We start from the raw sequence: 23,328 nt of genomic DNA on the forward strand, positions 1-23,328 counted from the left end.
CGACAACAGCTGTCTAAAAATGAATAACAAACAATAACAGAAATCAAGAACAACAAACAACAACAAAAAAATTGATGGCTTAAATGAAGGAAAGCCGGTGACTGTGCAAATAGCAGATAATGTTCCGACCACCTTAGAAAAACTACAAAAAAATTATGTCCTTCAAATTAACGGTTCTTAAGCTTGATGTGATGAGAAAACTGTACAAACGCGTCTAAAGTTAATAAATAAAGCTTCATCGACAACAGCTGTCTAAAAATGAATAACAAAAAATAACAGAAATGAAGAACAACAAACAACAACAAAAAAAATGATGGCTTAAATGAAGGAAAGCCGGTGACTGTGCAAATAGCAGATAATGTTCCGACCACTTTAGAAAAACTACAAAAAAATTATGTCCTTCAAATTAACGGTTCTTAAGCTTGATGTGATGAGAAAACTGTACAAACGCGTCTAAAGTTAATAAATAAAGCTTCATGGACAACAGCTGTCTAAAAATGAATAACAAACAATAACAGAAATGAAGAACAACAAACAACAACAAAAAAAATGATGGCTTAAATGAAGGAAAGCCGGTGACTGTGCAAATAGCAGATAATGTTCCGACCACTTTAGAAAAACTACAAGAAAATTATGTCCTTCAAATTAACGGTTCTTAAGCTTGATGTGATGAGAAAACTGTACAAACGCGTCTAAAGTTAATAAATAAAGCTTCATCGACAACAGCTGTCTAAAAATGAATAACAAACAATAACAGAAATGAAGAACAACAAACAACAACAAAAAAAATGATGGCTTAAATGAAGGAAAGCCGGTGACTGTGCAAATAGCAGATAATGTTCCGACCACTTTAGAAAAACTACAAAAAAATTATGTCCTTCAAATTAACGGTGCTTAAGCTTGATGTGATGAGAAAACTGTACAAACGCGTCTAAAGTTAATAAATAAAGCTTCATCGACAACAGCTGTCTAAAAATGAATAACAAACAATAACAGAAATGAAGAAACACAAACAACAACAAAAAAATGATGAACAACAAAAAAAAATTTTAATTTTTTTGCGCACTAAAATTTTATACAATTTTTTAGTTTATTGCCAATGAAGCCCAAAATGAAGCTTCCAAAACTAGTTTTGCCTTGGTAAAATCAAAATTATTTCAGCCTTAACGTCAAATTTTTATATAACGAACGTTACTCGATCATTTATTTACTCGACATTAGACTAAAACTTAACAAATCAATCCGGTTTTTCTCGAAACTGGGACGATTTTCGATTTTTTTTTTGATTTTTGAATTACGACGAGAGGCTTTTAGCTTGCTTTATCACTCACCCCTTTCTGATATTGATTTGTCGTATACTCGTATCCGTTTTTACGTAGAATACGAAAAAACATGAAAAAAAAAACGAAATTACACCCAAATATAAAAATCCTCTCCATTTTCAATAGTCGGAACATCAAATGGAACCTTCATGGAAAGGTTATGCTGACAATGAAAACTAACCAGACAATGAAAAGCAAACGTATTAGTACAAAAGCTTCTTTTTTGAGGTCTGAGACTTTTCACTTTGACTCAAGAACAGGTTCTAGATGGACTCTTACACACATAAATTTGTGGTCTCAGGCATGGTCGCTGCCTCAATGCTTAAATTAAACATAAAACTTTTAACCACTGATTTTGTTAGACAATTTGTTAATCTGAAAAAAAAATCGGATTTCGATTTTAGTTAACGCTATTTAATTGCAACCATAAGTATAACAAACTTAATCATTGACAAAAGACAAAGACACCTTATTAGCGCTATGATTAATATTGAAGTAAATTTAAGAAACTCAGTCAATAATTTGTCTGCAAATATGATGGCGAAGGCTAATTTTTTTTACTATCTTTTCCTTGCAATGATTGTTTATCCTAGCATGCATCCGAATGGCGCAAACGTGAAAAACCATCGAGTGTTCTTGATACAAGACATTAAGCATGTTTACAAAAATCCAACATTGTCAATTATAGACGTGAGAAGTCTACTGCACTTTCAAAACATTTACTAATCGCGCGGTTGACTATTTTTTTTATCAGGATCTCACGAAAATGATTGTCCTCCAACTGGACATTCTCCGATGAAGTTAGTTCCCATGCCGAAGAAAATTTTTTGCTTGATTTTGTTCTTGAGATAATAATACAGTTCTAGTTTGTTCAAAACCAAAATAAATAAAAAACAGCTCACCATTAATTGCTGCCTCTAACTACTTCGACTAGCTCTTTAATGATCAGTCGATCAATCAAGCCTTTAACGTCTTTCTCATTTCTAATTCTGTGCTATTTTCAGTCTTCTATCTAACTAATTAGATGTCTTTTCATTGTTGACTGTTTTTTTTCGGATCTCTAACTATACCCCCATTAGTTCGGTACTTGGTAACGAATTGGCACCCCTATTAAGAACTAATTTAACGGTTAAGCAAGAGAATTTTTTACCTAGTAACCAATCCCCCCCTTTTGCAGAAGAAGGAGATAGATCCCTCTTGGGAAATAAAAGCTGATTTAAGCTGATTTGGATACACTTTGATAAGTGCTAATCACTGAGGTAAGAAATGCTCATTAAAAGCAAGCAAAGTAAAACTGTTTAATTTGACAACACCAAGAAGAGTTCTCTAAAACAAACAAACAGAAGCAGCAAACAATTTTACAATAAGACAAAGTTCAATTGAGTTTGGTTGCATTTAAAATGTACTTTCAGATGTTTTCACAGCCAATGTGTTCAAAATTATTAAAACTGTGACCAAAATGAAAGGTCACGAAAAGATGAACTCATTCGTCTTTTGTCCAGGTGAGCGATGACTCATAGAATTTGATCACAATTTGAGGGCATTTTTTGTTGGCTTCTTTGGCCAGCACGACGTCTGTTTGATCTAATCCCTTCCACTTCATGAGGAATTTCAGCTGACCACCGTTGTCTGTGGCTCCTATGATCTTCTCAGGCACAAGGCCACGTTCAAACCCACCTAATTCGGTTTTCTAAACAAAGCGCACTAATTACGCACAGGAAATGCACTGTTAAATCGAAACTCCAATACATAACAGTGAGCTGCACAAGAATGCTTTGGTCGCATTAACCCACGCAAAATTATATTTTCTGTTAAGTCTCTGCTGTTTTATAGGGAAGCAAATTGAATTAAAAAGATACAAACAATCTATGAGCTGAAAACAACTTAACAAAAAGTTTTTTTTTGCATTTTTTGATTTTTGAAAAAAAATTATTGTAAAGGGAGCGCTAAATAGAGCTCCATAAACTAGTTTTTCATGACTTAAAGAAAACTTTTTGTTCTTTTATAACGCCTATCATAGTAGCAGACTATAAGCAAAATTAGCTCGCAATTAGACTATAAAACTGCGGTTGCAGTAACCTTGATGGATGTTATTTATGTAAACTTATTATTGTTACTAATCAATTGTAGAGGCCATATAGCGCCACAAGTATTGAACTAAACGATACTCAATGTCAGTTCGTGTAACTACGCAAATGGCCAGTGAAATCTGAGCTAAAAAAAGCAAGAAAAAAATAAAAAACCGAATAGACTTCTTGGAAATCGTTCAAGTTTTATTATACAAAAACAAGACTAAGTTCTTTGAGTCATCACATGGCACAGCCAGCAGGATTTCTGATGCACGACAACCGGACGGACATGGGAACACCAGTATTTTGGACCGTAGCAAATTCGTACCCGTCATGGCAAATCAAAATTTGATTTACACCAACTCGAATGTCAAATGCCAATCAAGAGTTACTCTTACAAGATCCGACGGCGGTTTTAGAAGAAACTCTTCCAAGAGACTGAGAAATTCCGGATGCTACATCCACATGACTTTTTCGAGATAAATTTGCTCAGGATAAATTGACATTGGAGAGTGAGTAATGCTAGGAAAGAGGTCCAATAAAGGGGCACATCTTTAACCAAGAGGGTCAAAAACGTTTTGTGTCTAGATTGTTCTTAGCCTTGGGACCAGAAGGGAAAAAAATTCATGCAAAAAAAAACTCCGCAAAAAAATTTCAAAACTCGGATTTGAACAAAGATAAAACGGCAAAAAAAGCATTCGAAAAAATGAAGGGTGTCACTTATAAACGATACAAATTGTTCAATAGATCACAGGAAGCCATGAAGCCCTAACTGAACAAGCAGCTAGATCAACTAGGAACATTAGAAGACAAATTAGTCAAAGACTAATTCATATCAAAGACTCCAATGTCACTCTGTGAGAGACTGAAATTCGAAGCATTATCTCCTGAGGGAGTTTTAAAAGAGCATTAAAGCTTGAAGAAAGCAAACAGACGACACTCGCTTTTCAGAAGAAAATTCATTCACTACAGGAGCAGGAAATTATCCATGAACGGCCATTAGATTAAAAAAAATAGACTTTGACAAACCAGGAATACGAACACGAACAACACGCGAACGTGTACAGACCCATACAAAACTAAATTTCTAAAATGATTTCAAAAACAAAAAAACAAAAAAATGCAACAGATGAGGAAGGAAAGTCTCGGACTGAAAATTCAAAAAATGCCCAGCTAAGGGTGAATTGTGCAAAAATTGCAACAAACCTAACCACTTTGCAAACATGTGCAGGTTGCAGCAAGTAAGAGAAACAGCAGAGGAGTCGGAAGTCTCAGAAGATGTAAACAAATTGTTGAAGAACTTCGGTTCATGCGACGAACTCGAGATCAGGTCAAAAAATAGGACAAATATTAATGATATACATCGAAAACTACACTCAAAATAGGATAGACAAGAAAAAGACGATACAAAAAAGCAGTGTCAAGGAGTTTTGATGCAGAAAAAAATAAATCTCTAGAGATCTAAAACCAAAAAAGGAACCATTTCAGGCACTGGTGAGAATAGTTAATCAAATCATTTATATGACGGTGGACACAGGAAGTCCAGTATCAGTTTTAAATTGTTCAACACCGAAACAACTCATGCAAGCCTCAAAACGAGTGCAATTCATTGTTGTCGAGAAACTTAACCTGTCACCGCAAATTGTACACTACAGCAAACAACCCTGTACGACTCTCTGAGCACTCAGGGCGGACAGAGGATAAGCTGGCTGAGAAATAGATGGAGCAATAGTGTTAATCCCAAAGCGTCGCACAAGGTGTATACTGGTATTAGATCTAAGCAAAAAACTGGGTAGCACTACCAAGCAAAGACCGGCACCGAGAAAAGACACGGTTTGACGTGAGGCAATCATAAAACTCAGCCCTCATAGAACACTCAAGCAAATGACATCCTTAATGAGCAGTATCAATCATTTTTCGAAATTCATACATAACGCAGAGAGTAAGAGAGAGCGTCTCACGGATAAATTTAGACCTCTTTAGCGGAATGAAAACCAGAAGTGCGTCACAGTAAATTATACTGAAACAGGACTGCTCGTTCATTAAGACAAAGATATATCTCGATAGCTTTTATATTTAAAATATTGAAAAATCATAGTCTCTGGTCTGTTAAAATGAACACACAGGCGAAGCGGATCATCGCGTCACTTGCAACCTTACGCAGGCACAGCATTGCAAACTAGCAAATAGAAAATGAGACTGAAATAACCACAATCAAAATATTTTGAAAAAAAAATTTAAAAAAGTCAAGAAACACAAAATACATCGCCAAATAAGTCATCAACTTTTCAACGAGTGTCCGCGAAGTCAAAAATGCGCTCATTGAGCTAAAAAGATTCGCTCTAAGTCGCTCATTGAGCCAAAAACAAAAGCGCATAATTAGTCCAGTGCAATTCGCCATAACTTCACGAAAAAAAATGATCGAAGTATTTTTAAAAAATTTTAACTCAGTAAGTCGGTCAATCGGAATTTATCTTCAATGGGACAAAAAAAATTTTGGCTACAACTATCATTTCGATTGCAGAAATTTGACTGAATAAAAAAAGAAACAAACAAAAATTGCACATTAAACAATCACACCTTTTTTCAGGACAAAATTTTACTAAGATGTTACTTGAAGATATCCAAATAACGACTGAAATTACAGGGCTATGTTTTTCATCAGACCAAGTTTTAGGCAAGTAGCAACCACTTGCTCCACTGCTTTTCCGATCGACGCGAGTGGTTTTGTTCACATAAATCAGTTTTTGCCGCCCATTCAAATTCTTCCGTTTGAAACTGATAAATTTTATTGATAAACCGTGAGATAATTGTTCCAAATTAACAAAAATGTCACTTATATTGAAACTTCTGCAACTAGCTAAGTAAGGTCGATACAAAACCTCGAGAAAGTATAAGAGTTTTGGTTTACAGTGCACGGGTATCTTAGTATAACAGAGATTTATTTCGTTTCCAGTAAAATGAGCTTTCGGGTTATTTATAGAGGCGAAGCTGAGTTTCGCACAACTTACGATACAAAAAGCCGCTCACTCGTATCGTAAAAAACGTTCACAAAACGCCAAAAAAACAACACCCAAAAAGTTCAAATGTTTGTTTCAAACAAACTCATTTTGATGAAAACCTGTGGCAGAACAAAGGCAACAAAATTTGTGTCGAAACCAGTTAAGCCAAAAAAATAATTGTAAAATTTTGTACGACTCATCCATTCAGAAGCACATAATCCTATACGAATATATTTTGCCCTCAAAATGACACACTATAAATTGACTTAACCGAAATAACAAACTGTTTCAGTTTAACAAAAAAAAATTTTTAAAAAAATACCCAAAATTGGCAAATTTACAAATTACAGAACTTTAAGTTAAATTTAAAAAAAAAAAACATTTTAAATTGGAACAAAACACATGCTTTAAAAAGTAAGCCAATAAAAACCCTACCAGATAAAAAAAAGTGTTTTTTAAAAACAGTGAAAATAAACCGACAGCAACTAGGACAAAAACCACCAACCCGAACAAAATTTGAGAAATTTTTCTGAAAAATTTATAACAACCTGAAACAGTCTTTACTTAATTACTACTTAAATGATGGTACTTTTATTTGAATTACAAAAATATGAGCATTTCAGAAGTGGTAAAATCCCACTATTCGGGCCCAGTTTACCATTTCTACTAAAATGACTATTCTGAGAACAAAGTTGTTTACGGGGAAAAACAGTCTAATATCCGATTGCAATACCCTTGCTTATCGCAAGGGTAAATATATATCAGTACAATTTATACGGCATTTACTTCGACCTTCTCCTCAGCAAGAAGTTCATCAAACAATTTTACAACTAAACATCCACCAACTAAAAGTCAGTCGACCGCCTAAAGCATCTATCTAATAAGAAGAATAAATTTATCCTTGAGCATACACTATATACAAACATATAAAAAATAATTAATTTATCCAAGAGCACAAACTATATAAGAATTTGAAAATATTATGTTTCTAACTCGCCGCAGTGGCGGATTTAAGAGAAGTCTATACCCCCCCCCCCCCCGCTATTGTGCCGAGTTTGAAGAATTTGTCCAATTATTAGATCAGCCAAATTGATTTTTCCGTGCTCTCTCAAAACACTGTAGATGAAAAATGGTGTCTTTACAAAGTTTTGGGAGAGCTCGGAAAATCAATTTAGTCGATCTTCAACAGTCGTCGAAACTTTCGATTTTTCGCTGAAAATCCACCTCCCTCGAGAAAATTCAGATCCGCGCCTGTCAGTAGCTATAATATTTTAGAAGATCGAAATTCGATAGTCTTAATAGAGCTATTACTCCAACAAAATAAAGTTTCTTACTATTTTTTTAAAACAAATTAAATACTTAATTAAAGCAACTTGCGATTTATTTCAACTAAGAAAAACCTTTAAATTGATATCCCTTTAAACTATTCGAAAAAGAAAGGTTGTACGATTGATCGACCAAAGAGATTTCTTTCTACTGTCTTTCATTTTTAGAATGCCTGAATTCAAATTGAATAAATTAACTTTCATGTTCAGAGTCCCGCCCTTGCCTTCTGATATTAACATGTTAACTGTTACCTTGAGGCGGACGCACGTGCTGCGCAGCGTTTTGTAAATAATTGATCATTGATTCGCCATTTTCCCGAGGACATATTCATTGTTAGGTACCTCAATTTCTTGAAGGTGTATTCAATTAGATTAAAATTAGCTGTTATCAAAGTCTCATGAAGCTTCGGGCTAAGATAAGTGATGAACCTTGTAAGACTTTATAAAAAATAATTAAATTTCACAAAAACACAAGCTTCACATAGGAAGTACATTCATGCAAAAATCTAAAAGAAACCATTGAAATTTTACTTCAATTACAATTTGCAACCGCCATGAAACAAATCTTTGAAACGCTCAGTTTTTAAGAAAAAAATGAAGAAAGGAACTTCTCACAATCATAAGAATTATTGAATTCAATATGAAACTGATGAGCAAAATGAATAACGAAGCGGATAAAAGTCCGGCAAAATCCAATTTTTATGAAAAACCCTTAAAAACCAACTTTTATGAAAGTAAATATCACAATGGCGAGCTGAACTTCGTATACAAACAAAAATGAGCTCTTCAAGAAAATACAAGTCTTTGAAAATAAGCCCTTTGCAAAAGAACATGTTGGATGTTGGGAGCTCAGATCTTTGCAGCTCTTTACATCAATGAGGCCAACATCTTCGTATATTCAAAAAGCATGACCAATAAAAACAAGGCAACAATGAACGCGCTCTTTTTAGGCGGATGCAGCTCATGTTACCTTGAGCAGTAAAAACTTCAGGAGCATTAAACAATTAATACTGCTAGAAGTAGTAGAATCGGTTAACGTGATTTTTAAAGCGCCTTTTTGAATTCAAGTTTACACTTTAACCAAAAATCAGCAGCAAAACCATTTAGGTCGGCGCAAGCTAGCCAGAAGAACCGGTAACATCCTTGGACAAATTTCTTTTTATGACAGACAGCCTTAAATCAAGGTTGAATCAAACTCAAACAAACAAAAAACGGTTAAAATAGGACGTCAACTCCTTTTTAGAATGTAATAACATGGGCAGGTGATGGACTCAAATCTTCGCCGAACCGCTCTACTGTTTATAGCCTTTGATCTAGACCACTCGGCGAACTGCTATAGTTTAGCGTCGAATTATTATCAATTATATTCGCTCTTCTCTTTAAACCTTATTTACATTTGCGTTGCAACATCCTTCACCCCCAAAGACGGAAGAACGGGAGCGAGCTTTAGTGTCGCGCGGGCCAGTTCACTCGTGATGGTTTCAAGGTCTGCGGATCGCGTGCATCCGTCTTTGCCGTAAAGCAATTTGATTATAAGGGCGAGTGGGTAGTGCCGACGTGGACTGCCAGGCTCAACAAGCAAAACTATGTCCCCCGGTTTCAAGCTATGTCCCAGACGTCCGAAATGCCCTTCCACTCTGTTAAGTTATTGTGAAAAAGTAGATATTAGTAAGCACGACAAAAAGCGAAAAAACCACGAAAAGCAGCTCCAAAAAATACTATGAAAAAGTAGAGCCTTGAAAAGAAAAAATTTCAAAACAACTCGAATTCTATCCTCTACCCTTTATATTTGGAGGCATAAGCCCTCGCATCTTCGCTATGAACCTTGATATTTGCCATCAAAATAGCTACTGATGCTAACAAAGTGCCAATGCTATGCAGCAAAAACGCCACAAATATAAACTAAGTGCAACCACACTGAAAGCAACCACGTAATAAATAAGAACTTATGAAGCCCAATTGTGTATAAATTATCCAATTCAAAAACTTCGCAAAAAATATTGAATTGCAAAACTTTTGAAAATTAAATTTTACACAGAGGCGAAGCGGAGCTTCGCAACACTTGCGATGCAAAAACTTATTGCGCTACAAGACAATGAACGAAAAAAAGAAAGACAAACAAAACTACTGGAAGACCAAGTTGAAAATATTTCTTTGAAAAATAACTTGAAAAAATTGGAAAACTACGGCTACAAAAACTTCATATTTGTATCGGATGAAATTCATATGCAGCCTCTAAAAATGCAAATCATTTACCGAGCGGCAACAAGCCTTGGGTCAAAACCTGTTGAGCTGAAAACAAAACTCTTGTCAAATTTTTTTTGGAAATTAAAAAACTTGAGGATCCATCAAACTGAAACAACTAATCGCTGACAAAAATTTCAGTTATAGTAAAAACTATTCAAAGTGGAATAAAACCCATGCTTCAGAAGTGAAATAAAAAAAACCTACCAGATAAAAGAAATAATGCTTTAACTAATTACTACTTTAGGACCCATCAAACTGAAACAACTAATCGCATACGGAAATTTCAGTTATAGTAAAAACTGTTTAAAGTGGAACAAAACCCATGCTTCAGTAATAAAGTAAGAAAAAAACCTACCATATAAATAAAATAATGCTTTAACTAATTACTACTTCAGGACACATTAAACTGAAACAACTAATCGCATACGGAAATTTCAGTTATAGTAAAAACTGTTTAAAGTGGAACAAAACCCATGCTTCAGTAATAAAGTAAGAAAAAACCTACCATATAAATAAAATAATGCTTTAACTAATTACTACTTTAGGACACATCAAACTGAAACAACTAACCGCATACGGAAATTTCAGTTATAGTAAAAACTGTTTAAAGTGGAACAAAACCCATGCTTCAGGAATTAAGTGAAAAAAAACCTACCAGATTACGAAAATAATGCTTTAACTAATTACTACTTGTATGATTAGTAAACCTAATTACTACTTATATGATAGTAGTTTTATTTGAATTTCAAGAAATTGCGAATGTCAGAGATGAATGAGTCCAGATGAAGAGTCCTGTGGACAAAATTGTAGACGGGAAAAAGCCTAGTACCCGATTGTAATACCCCTGCTTATAACTTTTTTCCGTTCATTTGACGGATTAAAATGCATCAACTAAATTACTTTATTACTAATAGAATATCAAAGCACAAAGTAGTACTAATATCTGCTATTTAAATTTAAAAAAAATGTCTTGTAGTATTACACTTAGCTCAGCTGGTGTACAACTCATCCTATAGTTAAAACCAGTCGCATTTATGAAGCCGCTAAAACACATGGTACTAAATTGCCAGCCAATTGAGCACAATATGTGCGTGTTAGGAAATGAAAAAAATATAAATTTTTAAAAAGTTGCATTTGCTTGAATAAAAATCAATCATGTATCTATCTACGTTCAGCAGACTATCACTTTTATCATGATTCGGATTTCAAAATAAAAAATTTTTTTCAGTAAGAAAAGGTCTAAATTTATCCGTTTTTCGGAATAATCACACTTAATTCACTCTGAAATGAGTGAGACAAATGATGCCTTCTATCAAGTGTATTTGCAACGTTAGTTTAGCCATAATCCCTAAATTCTTCAGAAAATTATATCACAACTTCTTGCGACAACTATATACTAAAAAACTTATATATTTACATATCACCAAACTTTTTTTCATCTTTTATTTACTGGATGTTTTGCATACTTTTTAGTTTAGTCAATTTACTGTGGTCTCGTTTCATCAAAGTTTTATAACATTCCTTGCCAAATAATTAATACTACAATTTTGTAGGCTAAATTGAAGCAGATTCCATTGTTATATCTGTCACTCTACAATTACACAGACTGAAAACTTGAGCTCCAAGCAATTCGCAACACCCAATACTTTATACCCATCGAGTTTTGTGTTTTTTGATTTCATGTACACACAATTTTCCTCGGAAAAGACATTCGGATCGTTAGCGTTCCAAAATGGCTCCAAAAATGTGATCTCATGGCCTCTTGTATTTATAAAAACTTGTCTTGCGCCAAGCGATTTTCTTCTCAGTCCAAGCCAAAAGCTACTCGTAGTTCCATCATCAACTTGCATTCGCTCAATTAATAGATCGATTTGTTGTTTAATGAAATCGATACCATCGTCTGTGTTTGGGTTGAACTGAAAGAAAAGACCCCCGTTGTAACCTTTGCAATAGCCTTCTGCCTCATCGAAAGACTTCAACTCTTTCACCCATTTGAGCCATTTTGTGACTATTTTGACCTCAATTGAACCTGAAGGACAGAATTCGACGCCCCCATGCGACTTTTGAGTGCAGTGTCGTTGTTCTGTGTCGTACCAATCACTCTCATTCCAGACATGATTTTTGTAATATTCTGACCAATTATTGTCCACTCTTTTGGCCTTCACTTGACACGTATCCGACAGAGAATCGTCCGAAATACTATTCAGATATCAAATTTGAAGCTCTCAGATTTAAAAAAAAACAGAGACTAGCCGAGAGGCGGAAGCGATTCAAAAACGTAAATCTATCACACAAACAAATTTGTTTCAGGAGTGAACAAACAAATCGATGCAATTTGAAGTCTAGTTGGTAGTTTTTTTTCTAAATGCGGCGTCAAAACCAAGATTGAAATAATGCATTTTTCGAAAAAAAAAATAATAGTTTCTGAGAGCGTCAAACTTTTTTGATACCTATTCCGTACTCCACCCTCAAAGCAAACATGATAGGAGATTCGTTGCATTCCGAGGTACATGCATCCCTCCGCGACCGATAACATTCCACTCAAGCCCAGCTCTCCCGAATCTTTCAAATTGCAAGCTTCCCAATGGACCAAAAAAAAACAAGCTGCGCGATCGTTCTACTAAAAAACAAGCTACGAAATTTTTGTTTATCCCCTGCCACTATAAGAATATTGCGGGAAAATCAGATATGGGACATTAGCTCTAGACACTTCTGCGGTAAATTTTCATGGATGCTTTTATAAAGTCCCAAAATTCATGGTCGTGTATGCGGGTAATGTTTATACTAATTTGAAGGCAGTGTTATCAAAATTTAAATGAAGTGCAGGCACTAAAAAAAATCATAAAAAGAAAAAAGGTTGATACAAAAAAGAATAATACAAAGAAACAAGGATAGCCGGTTGCTGTCCAATTAGCACAGACTGTTCCGACCATATTCATAAAAACAAAAAATAATGTTTTTTTTGTTCTTTTAAGTTAGTGTCGGTTTTACTGCGTGGTGAGATTTGAGAATTACGCAAACGTGTAAGAAAGTTAGTGAATAAGACAAAATTGACCATATTTGTTTTTAAAAAAAGAATGACAGATAAAAGTTGAAAGTTTTTATTGCCAAGGAAGCATTAACTATATATCCAAAAGTTTTATGTATAGCAACGTTTTTTAAACAGTCTAAATAAATAAATTTATTTAAAAGTCTAAATTTCTAAAAGTAAATTTTCATATAACATCGCTAATTACTCACCGAAATTGAACTAAAAATCAAACCAGTTTTTCTCGACACTAAGAAAAATTATTCAAAATATTTGATGTCGTTCGAATCACGACTTGAAATTGCTTTAATATGATATATCACTCAACCCTTTCCGATAATTATTTGTGGTACCTGATTTTGCATGGAAAAAAGAAACTAAAACACGCCCGAATACAAAGTTCCTCTCCATTTTCAATTGTCGCAAAAAAAAGAATGATAAAAAGGTACTACAAAGATAAAAACAATACACCCAGAAAACTTACTTGGGAAGCGTGGTATTTGAAAGGTGCCTCCCTATTCCTTCCGAGTCTACATCGTAGACATCGGCTTCGTTCAGTTCGCAATTCTGATTGCTACACCAGTTTACTGACTTACATCTCGGTTCCCGATTGCATAACTTGACGCATTCAATTTGACGTATGTTGGTAATACGTTTGATGTTATGACCAAGAAAGCGACTGTTGGGTTTAATTTCGTCAAAGGGAGTAATTCTTGGTGAAAAGCAATTCAATCGCAAAGAACGATCAATTGGTTAGACTTATGATTGGTGCATGAAACCGAACCGAAAGAACAAATGATCAAAAAAAACGGTAGAATGATTACTTCGCAAAAACAGGCATGTGATCAGTAGCAGATTTAGGGGAGGGGGGGGGGGTGTTTGCGGACGCCCCTCCTCAGGGATTCGACCCCCTGCCGACCCAAGGGCTCCCCCTTTGTACTATTTTGAGATATCCACTTTTGGATAACTGACCTTCAAATTTTTCTATAGGCGCCTTCGGCGTTTTTTTTTTTTTTTTAATTAGCCCCCGGCCTGCTCAGTGCAGGACCAACCATGGGGGAGGGGGAGATGTCATCCATTTCGCCGCAGCCGGTCCCACCTTGAGGAGGCGGATGACACTGGGACCCCTCCAGCCGTGAACGAAGCGGGATTCGAACGCATGACCCTCGTGTTGAGAGACATGTGCCTAACCCACTCGACCACGGCTGCTCTCGGCGTCAATATGTCCTAATTTTGAGGGGGGAGCGCGCGTCGAAAAAACGCAAGTTTTTGGTCGAAACTTTCCAAAAAGTGAAAAAACGCCTTTTTTGGCCGTTTTTTTCTTCAAAAAATGCCCTGCCGCACAGAAAATTTGGTCATTATAGGGTCTTTATAGTGATATGGAAGAGCTCAGAAAATCAATGTAGTCGACCTAAAAAAATGTCGAGAAAAATTTCAATTTTTTTTCGAAAAAAAGACCCCCCCCCCTGAAAAATTCCTAGATTCGCACCTGCAAATGATGATAAGCTTTTTTCCGCAAAACTTGAGTACCTTTAATCCAAACTACATACAATTTTCGCTAAATTTAAAACTATTAGAGAAATGCCGAAACACAATTTGCCTAAGAAGTTAGCAACACGTTTGTGATCAAATCGCTTTCCTTTTTGTCCATGCAGCTTCAAGTGAAACATAAACTTGGAGCAAGAGAAAAGCACCTAAATGAAAATTAAGCATCGCAAAATTTTAGTCGCGTTCCAAATAATTTCTTTGAACGACCGCAAAAATCTCGTAAGTTTGAACAGACGGCTTAAAAGGTTAACAAATTTTCAAAACTAAGTAGTTTTGATTAAAGCATTAATATAAATCGCATTTATTAATTATTTTTCATCTTAATACGAAAAACTGAAAATGCGCCGTTTTTTGCACGCACGATATCGACAAAACAGATACTGGAATAAAAACTTCTGATATCAGAGAAGATTTAAGCAATTGAGTAGATAGGTGTTTGGTCAATAATCTTAACGGCGAAAAGAAGCTCTAAAAACGTGAAAGGAAACAAGAGAAAAGAGTAAAAATCAGAAGAAAAAAAACACATCGGGATCGATTCCCCGATCTGGAGATTCAGAGTCTCACTTCCTCACATCTGCTCCATGGTCGCTTGAAAATCATCAAACACTAGCCATCAACTTAGCAGATACAAATAAAAATGAAATAAATAAAACGCTGGAAAAACTAGGTTTACAAAAATATTCGCATGTCTCGAAAAAATACAACTAGAGGCGCAGCCCGAACCTCAAACTTTATATATTTTTTTTTCCATTTTTTAACCTAATGCGGGATTGTAATGGGTAATTTCATTGCCCAAAACATTTTTCTAACAAAAAAACTAACAAGTCGCCCCTTTTACAGGAAAAGCTCTCGCAACGGGTTCTTTCGATTGAGCCAATCATCTCAGATTTGATAGGGTAGTTTTTAAGAAAAAACAAAAAATTTCTAAAACGGCCAAAATTTCAATACGTTTTTCCGGAAAAACAGCTCGTGGCTGCTTAGGAAGATATTCTGAACCCCAGTTTCTCAATTGCACACTTCACCTATGAAATCCCACGGCAAAAGCTTTTCATGTAAAAAAAAGAAGCGTATTTGCTAAAGAGATTCACTCAACCTGTTATTTCAATCGATCCCAAAAACTCCGACTTGAGAGTGTAGTTTTCGAGAAAGTTGAAATAGTTTCATAAAACGAAAACAAAAACACAAATCCGAGGGCCAGTACTTATTGTGTAAAACATTAGGGTGTAGTCGATCAAGCATGGCAGCTCCCCACAGCCCGTTCTGTCCATTCATTCCAAACTTTTAGATTTGAGGTAGTTTTTAAGTAAACGAATAAAAAATCCAAAGATTGGGGTCAAATATTCCTGAACAAATTTTCGAAGGCTGTAGACAGTGTGGTAAAGTAAAAAGATACTACGGAATTATGCAGACACACGGGAAATAGGCGGCCTTTCCAATGACAAGCATTTCTAAAAAGCAATGAGGTACTTTTTAGAAAAACTAAAAGTTTTGCAAATAAATTCCTATGCCTCTCAAAAAAAGAATAAAAACCTTATGCCATACATTTTAATTATAAGTTTTTAATTAAAATGAATTGCAGCGAGAAATTTGAATTCTAAAGGAGCAACGGAAAAAATTTTATACAGAGGCCAGGCTGCGCTTCACAAACACAAGCGAGGAAATTGTAAAACAACAAAGGGCTCTAAAAAAAGGCAAAACAAAGTGAAATAAAGAAAAAGGATTAGATGAAAATAAACATTGAAAACAGTTTTAATTACGAGATTATGAGTATCACGTCCTCGCATCTGCTACACTACCGCTTGTAATATTGCTAACACTAGCCGCCAATAAAGCAGCTACAGTTGCTATCAAATTGTCAATGCTACACAGCAAAAGTTCGACCAAATAAAAAAAAACAATCTCAATGTTCCCAATTTGAATCTCCTAAATATAGATTAGGAGTCTCTTGTCCTTGCATTTGCGCCACGTTCACTTTGAAATAAACTATTAGCCTAGATCATACTGGATGCACCTGTTTTTAACATATTGTTAAATCATATTGTACTGATGCGAAAAGCGTAACTTTCAAAACTTCAAAAAAATTCGACTTTACGCAAAACCATAGTTGTTTCTCTGCTTAAGAAGGGGAACAGCCACTTTAGGGTATAGCTACTACTCGTTCTTTCAATTGAATTTTTTATCTTAGAGGTCGGGTAGTTGTCGAAAAAAGTTCCCAAAAAACGATCAAACATTCAAACATTTGACTTTTCTTAGTCCATAATTTTTTCTCTGCTTAAGCATGGGAAAATTCTTTTATGTAGGGAGTTTGCCAGAAACTGTTTTTTCGATTGAACCTTGAATATCAGACTTACCTAAAAAAAATTTGCGAATAGTAGACGGTAAAACGGCAAAAGTTTCAAAAAAATTCCGACCTCTTTGAAGTCTACACCGGCGTTTCCGCAAAAACAAAAAAAATAATGAAAAAGTTTACACAGGGAAGACATGCTGGTCCTAATGAAACATCAACCTCAGAGTTAGAAGAAGAAAATTTGTTAAAATATTTCTGACAAAATATTTTGTTGAAATATTTCTGATAATAACTGACAAAATTTCAAAAATTGGTCATTTTCTAAGGCCAAAAGTAGAAAATAGCCGGTTCACGATAAAAAAAAAATTACATCAATGTTTTATTTTCTAATAATTGAGCCCTTAATCTCAGATTTGGCAGGGAAGTTTTTAAGAATGTCAAAAGTTTCCACAAAAACAGTAGAAAGTTACAAAAAAAGGACATTTTCTCATGTCATAACTTTTTTTCTACAAAAATAAAGGCGTAATCAATTCTGCAAAGAAAATTTCTACCACGCCATCTAGCGATTCAACCCTTAATCTCAATTTTGGCTGGAAAATTAGGAAAACAGCCGGAAGGTTTGTTTCAAAAATTAACAAAAATTAACCCCAATGGGCTTGTTTGAGGCCATTTTTTTCCAACGAATTTAGGTGGAGATGTGGAGATTGATGATTTGAAGATCCCCTGATCCCCAAGTGAAAAATATTCAAAACAAGTAGGTTGAAAATCCCCTACTGAAAACTTCGAAGGCCATAGAAAGTGGGTTAAAATGAAAAGAGATTAGCGAAATAGGCAGGCAGATAGGGAGTAGCCAGTTTTTTCATTGGTACCACTTTTTGAAAATCGGTGCAGTAGTTTTTGAAAAACAAAAACTGAAAAAAGAAAGTGCAAAAATTTTCCAAAGCGTCCCAAAAAAACAAGAAATCTTATACCTTTTCATTATACCTGTTTTTTTTTTCAAACAGAAAGTAACAATAGCCAAAAACAAAGCAGCAACTAATGCTAGTGAATTGCCTATGCTGAAATAGGCTTTAGTAGAATTAAATTAAAATATACCAAAGATGCCACCACATGAGCACTTTTATTTGCGACTTAGGCTTTTAAAATCTCTTCGTTCAACAAAGCTGAAACAAAGCCGATAATTTTTGAGCAGACACCAGTTGAGCCGGCAAAAAAAAGTTGTAATTATACCAATTGTTGTAATTAAACTATTATAAACAACAATTGCAGTAATTGCAACCATTATACTTGCTTAACGCACAAAAAAAACCCGTGATGTGGCTTCACTACATTGACTGAGACACAAAAAATGACAAACTGTAGTTGATATAAATCCGGATTATGGGCATGTATTCGAGGCAAAATTTTCCGCAAAAAAAGAAACCTGTCAGACGCAACACCGCGATACATGTTTTTCCGTCCTGCAAAAATAAATTTCGCAGGCTAAAACAGAAGAAATCGCTCAAGGACGAACCTTCTTTTCCAGTTCTTCTGTAAGTGCCTGTTCCTTCTCAAAGTCAGCCACCATCTTCTTACAGTGACTCAGATTCTCCACTGGCTCCCATGTGTTGTCTTTGCTTGCCCAGTTCTTCCACTTGATCTCGTACAACACTTCGCCCTTTTTGGATTCTTTCTTGCTCACGATTGACTCCACCACGTACTCCTCGTCTGATTCGCTAGGGGATTCGTTCTCTTTGTTGTTCTCAGTTTTAGTTACACTAATCTTCTCCTATTCAGAGATGTCCATAAACCTTTCCTTTGACCAACAACAATCTTAGTTTCTTGAAAAAAAAAAACTTGCGAAGAATCATAAAGTTGTTATTACCACCTAATTGGTTCAGAGATTTTTGTGAAGCCGAATACCCGATTTAATCTAAAAAGAAGGAAATCTAAAAAATTTTTTTGTAATGTTCCTATACACGTTATAGCATAAAAATACACACTTACATAAATCCAAATTCACTATTCAGAATCTAAGACGACAAATCAGTACAGGATATAGCATTTAACAATCGTAACTAGTACTAGTAGTCAGTAATTAAATTTGAATTTTCAAGATTTCGAGCATGTCAATACCACAACTGATAGAAGTACAAAATATTCAGTGATTTTAAATAAACAAGTTGTAAAAATGGAAAAAAATTCCATAATCGCAGGCGTAAAAATGGACAAATTGCCTTTTAAATATCTTTAAAAAATCATTTGAGCAAAATGTAGGGTCTTACTTCTTTCTTCAAAATAAATTTAGATCCGTCGAAAACAATTAAGCTTACTATCACTCTATTCAAAATGTAACGCGTCAGGTGAATGTAACGCATCATGCTCCTTGAACGCGTCAGGCCTGCCAACTTTTATGAAACGAAATATGAACCTGGGACCAAACCTTGAAAAACTAACTTTATATGAACCTAAAAGAGCATTTTCTAACTTTCAGAAAAAGATGGTCAATTAAACCATTTATTTCTTGACAAATATTGAGTCAATGACAACTGCAGACTGTTGATCCAATGTGACCACAGAAACAGTTCGTTGGTTATGGAGCAGTTCCTTCTTCTTTTCAAGAGCTTCAAGGGCTTTTTTACCTTCGTCAATGCTAGAATCAACTTCGTTCAGCTGGTTCTTGAGAGCTAATTGAGTCATTCGCTTGAAAACATGCAGTTCCTCTCGCAAATCTTCAGCATGCCCTCTTTTCCGTAAATTTTCTTCTACTTTCGACTCCGTGGATTTCTTATATTCAGAAGCTGCTTGGCGAACTGTGTCACATAACTCAGCTGGAAAATTGAACACCTTTTCGAAATCGTCGCGGCTAAAGACTTCCTGAATGATACGCACACTGCGGTATATTTCTGGCAAAAAAAACAGTTCTGGTGTTGACTCTCAGCGAACTTCATGCGCGAGAACCTTGATTCTGTGTTCATGTTATGTGGGCAAACTAGCAACACAAACTCACATACAGATACCAAAGACTTCCCCTGTTGCAACAGTGATTTCTCGAAGCACTCTCGCAAGGATAAGTTTCCATTCATACACAGCTTAGCAGCAGCAAATCGTCTAGGACATCCACACTCACTAGGCCGAAAAAATTAGCCAATCGGGCAATTTTGGTAGGAGATTCAATTAACATCTTCCTTGTGAACAAGATTTGCCTCATGAGAACTGCAGCCCGGATGCCGAACCATTGCAACCCACGCATCCTGCATACGAGTTAAGAATCCCGTGTCCTTACCAATCATCGTACTACAATTATCAGTCATTGCATATAGCACTTTCCATCAACATTGACCTTTAGTTCCATAGTCCCCAAATATCGATTTTTTCGAACACCGTCCGCATAGTAAACAACCCAGAGTTCAACCCTTGTTTTACCACTATAAGATGTTTCGTCGAGATGAATACCGACGAACTTGTCTTTGATTTTTCAAAATAGTACGAGCTTATGTGGCTATTCCGTGAACTGCCACATAGGTTGCTTTCGTCTTTGCACATGTAATATTAGCCTGTAATATTAAAAACAACTAAAAACATGAAATATGAACTCTGGTTCAAATATGAAACATATGAACTAGTTCATATAATATGAACTAGTTGACAGGCCTGGAACGCGTGTTCTCCTACATATTTTACATTTGTTTTACTCAATAGAAATTTTCAAGTCGATGACAAATTAAGAAAAATTACGTAAAAAGGCGTTTATAGACCTGTAAATAAAAGGTCAAAGCTTCTAACTATTTTTTGTGAAGAAAAAAGATTTGATCGACATATGCAAAAACAAAGGAGGATAGTCAATTGCTGAGCAATTAGCACACACTGTTCCAACCGCATACATATGAAACTACAAAAAGGTTCCTTTTCTTCAAATTCGTGTCATTTTTAGTGCGTGGTTTGATTAGAAAACTATACAAACGCGTATAAACTTAGTGAAATAGGCATAATTGGCAACATTTGTCCTCAAAAATGAATGCCTAATAAAAAAGAAAACAAATTTCTGAAAATTTGCCATAGTTTTTTTGAACAAAAAATAATTTTTTAAAAAACCTTTACTGTCAAGGAAGCGCTAAATGAAAGTTCCAAAACCTATTTTTTTAAATAAAAATCATTTTATTTTACTAAAAGCGTTTATAAAAATAAAGTTTCTACGTACTAAAGTTAATCGATCGCTTTACTAGTTCGAAACTGAAGTAAAAAAAATAGCGAACAGACAGTTGGGAAAAGTCAACGAACGGAAGTAAACAAAAAAACAAAAAAACTGACATGTATTCTTGGAATAAAAACTGACTTGTTATCTTGAAAACTGACTTGCTCTCTTGATTTTCGATATTGACAGAAAAATTAGATGTCCTTCAAGCTTTTTGAGTTTCTAGAAAAATTTATGAATGACACGTTTCTGATAAATTTAACCCACTTTGAGAAAACTAGATCAATATGTAAAAATTTTATTTCAGTGAGAAATCTGATAATTTAATTTCATTTTCGAAATTAGAAGTCAATCACGTTTTTCGTGACCTTTACACTTTCACTTACATTAGTGGAGTTTGCCTTCCTTTTAACAAAGGAAATGAACTGAACTTAAAAAGAAATCAGAAGTCAAACTGCAAAAAATATATTCGAGCCTGAACAAACTTACTTTTGCTGAAAAAGAAAACAAAAAAAATCATCACGACCAATATAAAATTCTGAACTCTTAAAATGTTTCAACCCGTTTTACTCGACACTGGGACATCTTTTTGAAAATGTTTTCAGCACTCGACCTACTCCGATAATTGTTTGTGGTACGCCTGATTTTGGGTGGAAAAAACTTTAACACACCCGAATACAAACCTCCCCATTTTACTAGTCGGAGCAATATTAATTTAAAGAAAGCGGTGAGAAAAATACCTATGAAAATCATTTTTTACAATTAAATTTATCGTACTTCAATTTATTTGTAACAGAAATGTAACTCGAAGTTTTTTTCGAATTTCTCTGAGTGATTTTAAGACAGTTTTAGAACCATTACTTGCATTCTTTTAAAACGCTCACAAAATGAGCAAAAGAGTTTCGAAAATTCTTAGTCAAGCTGGTTCTTCTCCTCAAAAATAAACACGACACTCCTGTGAAAAAAAAACTGAAAATATAACGAAAAAAATGATGATCTAAAAATATACGAAGTGTATCACTCGAGACTTTCTTATCTAACAAAAACATGCAAACCCTCAAGTTCTTAAATATTTAAAATCGTAAAAATATATAAAAATTGTGTGTGTGTGTGTGTGTGTGTGTGTGTGTGTGTGTGCGTGTGTGTGTGTGGGTGTGTGTGTGTGTGTATAAAAAATAATATAAAAATACTATTTCGAGTATATAAAAATAGTCCGAAAAAAATAGTGAGAATAGGACGATGAGAAAACAATCGCACTATGTTGCTACTATTCAAACAAGCTTGCCGCTGCCAGCACTGTCTGGCTCTTTTGATTACGCTTTGACTGGTAAAAAGCATCGTTAAAGCATTAAATATTTCCAACTTAAAAAACTATGTTATATTTCTGTTAACTATATGGAGTAACTTGATACCAGTTCAACTAGTCCACATATTTAATATTTTAAGCTTAAGACGTTTTCCTTGAAATTGGAACTATTTGATTTTGGTGCAATTTTCCATCTATAAGGTATTAATATCATTTACTTAAATTGAGTAGATTTAATGGACATCTCTGTTCCTTTTTGGCAGCTGGCGAATCCTTGATGGAAGTAATTGACGAGGAAGTGGCATTAGTATTAGACAGAGACCTTCTGGCTCTGTTAATGAGACTCATTACTCGCTTGCAAATTACACTGACAACAGACACAATCTGAAAAAAAAAGATTCTCATCTAATTCCTTAATTTGTCATTCTGAAGTTTTTATTAGCATCATCTACTCCGTGTTGAAGGAAAAAGTGGTTGTAAACTTGGATAATTTAGTGCAATTGTCCAATTTTAACTGCAAGGTATTATTGGTACTTTATGCTGATTGCAAACATGCAAAAACAAATATTCATGCATCGGATGAAATAAGTTTCTCCCGGTCATATTTTTCTTAAAAAAATACAGACAAAAGACAATTTAAGGATAGTCCAAATAAACAAACTCGACTTCAAAGTTGCACTTTATAAACAAGAGTTACAAAGCAGCGACAAGGAAATCTTTAAGTAAATATTTTCAAACAAATAACATCAAGAAGCAAAAAACAAATGATGGCCTTTATTTCATCTGTGTTACCATGTTTCATGATTATCCGAAACATGCGCATATAAACCATCCAAAAAAATCTCACTTTTCGGACAAGCAATATCTTCAAAACACAAATGTTCAAAGAATGCTTTAAAAAAGTAGAGAAAAATGGCAAAAAAAATTTTCGAAAAAATTCGTTCTACGGAACTCGAAACACAGGCCTCGAGCTTCCAAATAGACTTCCCGACACAACAATGGTACTGACGCTTAGCCAAC

General features: G+C 34.8%; 1 protein-coding gene across 1 annotated transcript; it reads right to left on the reverse strand.

Moving 5' to 3' along the window:
- Nucleotides 1–2,595: 2,595 nt before the first annotated feature.
- On the reverse strand, nt 2,596–22,688 carry LOC134851093 (chromobox protein homolog 1-like). The gene is made up of 3 exons (XM_063867021.1): nt 22,559–22,688; nt 18,342–18,594; nt 2,596–3,012 (listed from the first exon to the last, which is right to left on the reverse strand). The coding sequence occupies exons 1-3, from the start codon at nt 22,654–22,656 to the stop codon at nt 2,806–2,808; spliced, it is 558 nt and encodes a 185-aa protein (XP_063723091.1). The 5' UTR covers nt 22,657–22,688; the 3' UTR covers nt 2,596–2,805.
- Between the last annotated feature and the right edge of the window lie 640 nt (nt 22,689–23,328).

This window comes from Symsagittifera roscoffensis, chromosome 7 (assembly GCF_963678635.1).
Source record: "Symsagittifera roscoffensis chromosome 7, txSymRosc1.1, whole genome shotgun sequence".
In the NCBI taxonomy this organism is placed as follows: domain Eukaryota; kingdom Metazoa; phylum Xenacoelomorpha; order Acoela; family Convolutidae; genus Symsagittifera; species Symsagittifera roscoffensis.